Raw genomic sequence first — 3,155 nt, 5'->3', positions numbered from 1 at the left:
GCGACTGTTTCAGGAAGTTTTGAGGTGAAGCCTAACTCCTAGGGGCAAATTTACGAAACATTGCACCACCTTGACAAAATGGTGAACAAAGACGTCAGGAAAGAAGATTTTTTGGCTAAGAAAACCAAAGAAGAAACCAAGACACCAGGAAAAACAATGGAAGGAAGCGTCAAACCTGGAAAACAGGTTGCTCAGTCATCAGTCAAGAAGACTAGAGAAGAAAAAGAACAAGGAATGATCCCTGAACAGCTAAAATCAAAGGAAGACATCTCTCAAAGGGATGGAGAAAAGCAAAAAGAGTCCACAAAGAAGAAAGCAGGAAAAGTAAAACACGACAAAAGAACAGAAAAGCTGAGAGGAAGCCAAGACGAGGTACAAGAGGAAACTGAAGATGAACTGAGTGGAGCAACCCCCAGTCATCATGAACAAAAGCTCATGGAAGACGAAACTCCCTGGTACGAGGGTTCTGATCATGAAGAGTCAACTGAACCACATTCAGCAGAGGCGAAAACACAAGGAACGGATAAGAACAACAGGAGTAAAAGCAGGGAGACTTTGAAAAGAAATGAGAAAGAGAAAAAGACAGACATGGAAGATAGACCAAAAACCATCATGGAAAAAGGTGATCATCCAGTACTGTCAAAGATGGCAAAGATAGACAGAGTTTTCACAAGAGCCTTGATGAAATTGTCAAGGATTAACAGTGACAATAACGAGGCAAATGACCAAATGGACACCCTTCTGTCAGAATACACAAAAATCAAAACAATGGCTTTAGAATTAAGCCATGAATTGGAATTTCAAAAAGGAAGAATTCAAGAGCTTGAAGAAGCTGAAAGAAAAGGAAGAACCTACGCTGACATTGTGAAGGATAGTCCAAAAAGGGATGCTCAAGAACCCGAAGTGCCAAGAACTTCAGCCCTTATAGTCACTTCGGCAAAAATGAAGAACAAAGAAATTGAACAAGCTTTGAAAAGTACAGTTGACCCAGCAACTCTGGGGTTAACAGACCCGTCACTTCGACCTGGAAAAGAAGGAATGGTGGTCATCAGCACTTCCAAGGAGGGCATAGAGACCCTGGCGAAAACCATCCAGGAAGACCCTGACCTCAAAGACCTTCAAGTAAAAAAACCTAAAGGGAGAAGCCTTGAGGTTAAAGTGGTCGGCATTGACGACAACTTGGACGTAAATAACCTCAGTGCCACAATCGTCAAGCAGAACAACCTAGACTGTGCACCAACAGACATTGAAGTTAAAAGAACATGGAATGGAAAAAATGGGATCACGGCAATCTTGGCCTTGAACCGAAAAGCTGTTCATGCGATAAAGAACACGAACAGGCTGAGTATTGGGTGGACGAAATGCCCAGTCTATGACAATATATTCATTGCAAGATGCTTCAAATGTGCCTCATATGGACACACGAAGTCGACATGCAGGGGGGGAAACTCATATTGCCACAACTGCGGACAACAGGGTCACGACTACCAGGATTGCTACAATGAAGCAAATTGTTGGATTTGTGAAAAAGAAAAAAAGGGAACTCCCGCAGAAAGAAAACACTCCATGATGTCCTGGAACTGCCCAGTTTATCAGGAAAGAGTAGGAGCGGAGAAGAAGAGGATTCTCCCTGAAATCAACTAGGCGAAACCATGGCTCCCCAACAGGAAAAACAAACATCACGACAACAAAACAACACTATTAACAACACATCAACAAATACTATCAACGCCAATCACAACAACAATACACTAACAATTATACAAGCCAACCTGGCAAGGGCATTTAAGGCATCGCAATCATTAAGAAACTTTAATGAAGAAGAAAAACACGATATATCTGCCATTCAGGAACCGTACGTGTTAAATGATAAAATAATAGGTTTTGCAATTAAACATAAGATTATCGCACACAACAAAAACCCTAAGACTGCTGTAATAATACATAACGAAAAGATAGCGGTGTTCCCAATTTTAATAGAGGAAAAAGTAATAGCAGTAGTAGCTACTAAAGATAACAACAAATATTTAATCATAAACTGCTATAGTCCACCTCAAGAGTCCATATCATATATTCTAAGTAAAATAGAGAATATTATCCAGGTTATAGCACATAACAAATTAATAATATTAGGGGATTTTAATGCTAAAAATAAAATATGGGGTAGCAAGACTGGTGATGAAAAGGGTGAAGACCTATTAGAATTTATTATTAGACATGATTTAGTATTATTAAATGATAAGAATTCACCCCCTACATTCAAAACAGCAAGAGCAAAAGGATGGATTGATTTAACCGTTGTAAATCAAGAACTAAAGGAAGATGTTCTGAATTGGGAGGTGTTAAAACATTTTAACAACAGTGATCATAGATATATATATACCAAAATAAGCAAACCTGAAGCCCAACCTGAATACGGCCTAACATTAAAAGGGAGGACAAAATTATTAGAGGACATAAAGCATGACTTATGGTTTAGTGAAATACAAGACAGGATAAGCAACAAAAATGACATCAAGAAAACAATAAAGGACTTTTATAATAAAATAGAGACACTTTTTAAAAAATATAAAAAAATAAAGAAAAACTCAAACAACAAGAAAAACACATGGTGGTCTCAAGATTTAGAGATTCAACGTAAAAAAGTAAGAGCACTTCGTAGAAGATACCAAAGATGTAAAGGAGAAATGAGACCCGATTTTAAAAGGGCTTATTATTTGGAACACGACACTTACAACAACATGATAGAGAGTGCCAAAGACAAAAGTTGGCAAAAAGTTTGTGAAATGGTGAGAAAAAACCCATTCACCTTGCCATATAAAATAGCACGGGATCAAATTAAACAGAGAGTAATACTAACGAGTATGAAAAAAGATGACGGTGAAATGACAAAATCGTTGGAAGAAACAGTGCACTACGTATTAGATAAATTGTATCCTATTGCACACGAAGAATACATTAGGGAAACAGAAAAGGATAATCAATTAAAGGAAACAGATCAGATACCAGGAACAAAAACACAGGACAAACTATTTACTCAATTAGAACTAGACATTATAATAACAAATCTACGCAAAGATGTCGCACCAGGTCCAGATAATCTAAACACCATTTTAATTCAAGAAATATATAAAGCACATAAGAAATTCTTTCTA

General features: G+C 37.6%; 1 protein-coding gene across 1 annotated transcript; it reads left to right on the top strand.

The window, feature by feature from the left end:
• Positions 1–78: 78 nt before the first annotated feature.
• On the top strand, positions 79–2,276 carry LOC125945134 (uncharacterized). The gene has a single exon (XM_049666709.1). It carries the CDS (start codon positions 79–81, stop codon positions 1,642–1,644), a length of 1,566 nt encoding a protein of 521 aa, XP_049522666.1. The 3' UTR covers positions 1,645–2,276.
• Positions 2,277–3,155: the final 879 nt, after the last annotated feature.

The sequence above is a fragment of the Dermacentor silvarum genome, chromosome 4 (assembly GCF_013339745.2).
Source record: "Dermacentor silvarum isolate Dsil-2018 chromosome 4, BIME_Dsil_1.4, whole genome shotgun sequence".
In the NCBI taxonomy this organism is placed as follows: domain Eukaryota; kingdom Metazoa; phylum Arthropoda; class Arachnida; order Ixodida; family Ixodidae; genus Dermacentor; species Dermacentor silvarum.
This window is presented reverse-complemented; position numbering and strand designations above follow the sequence as displayed.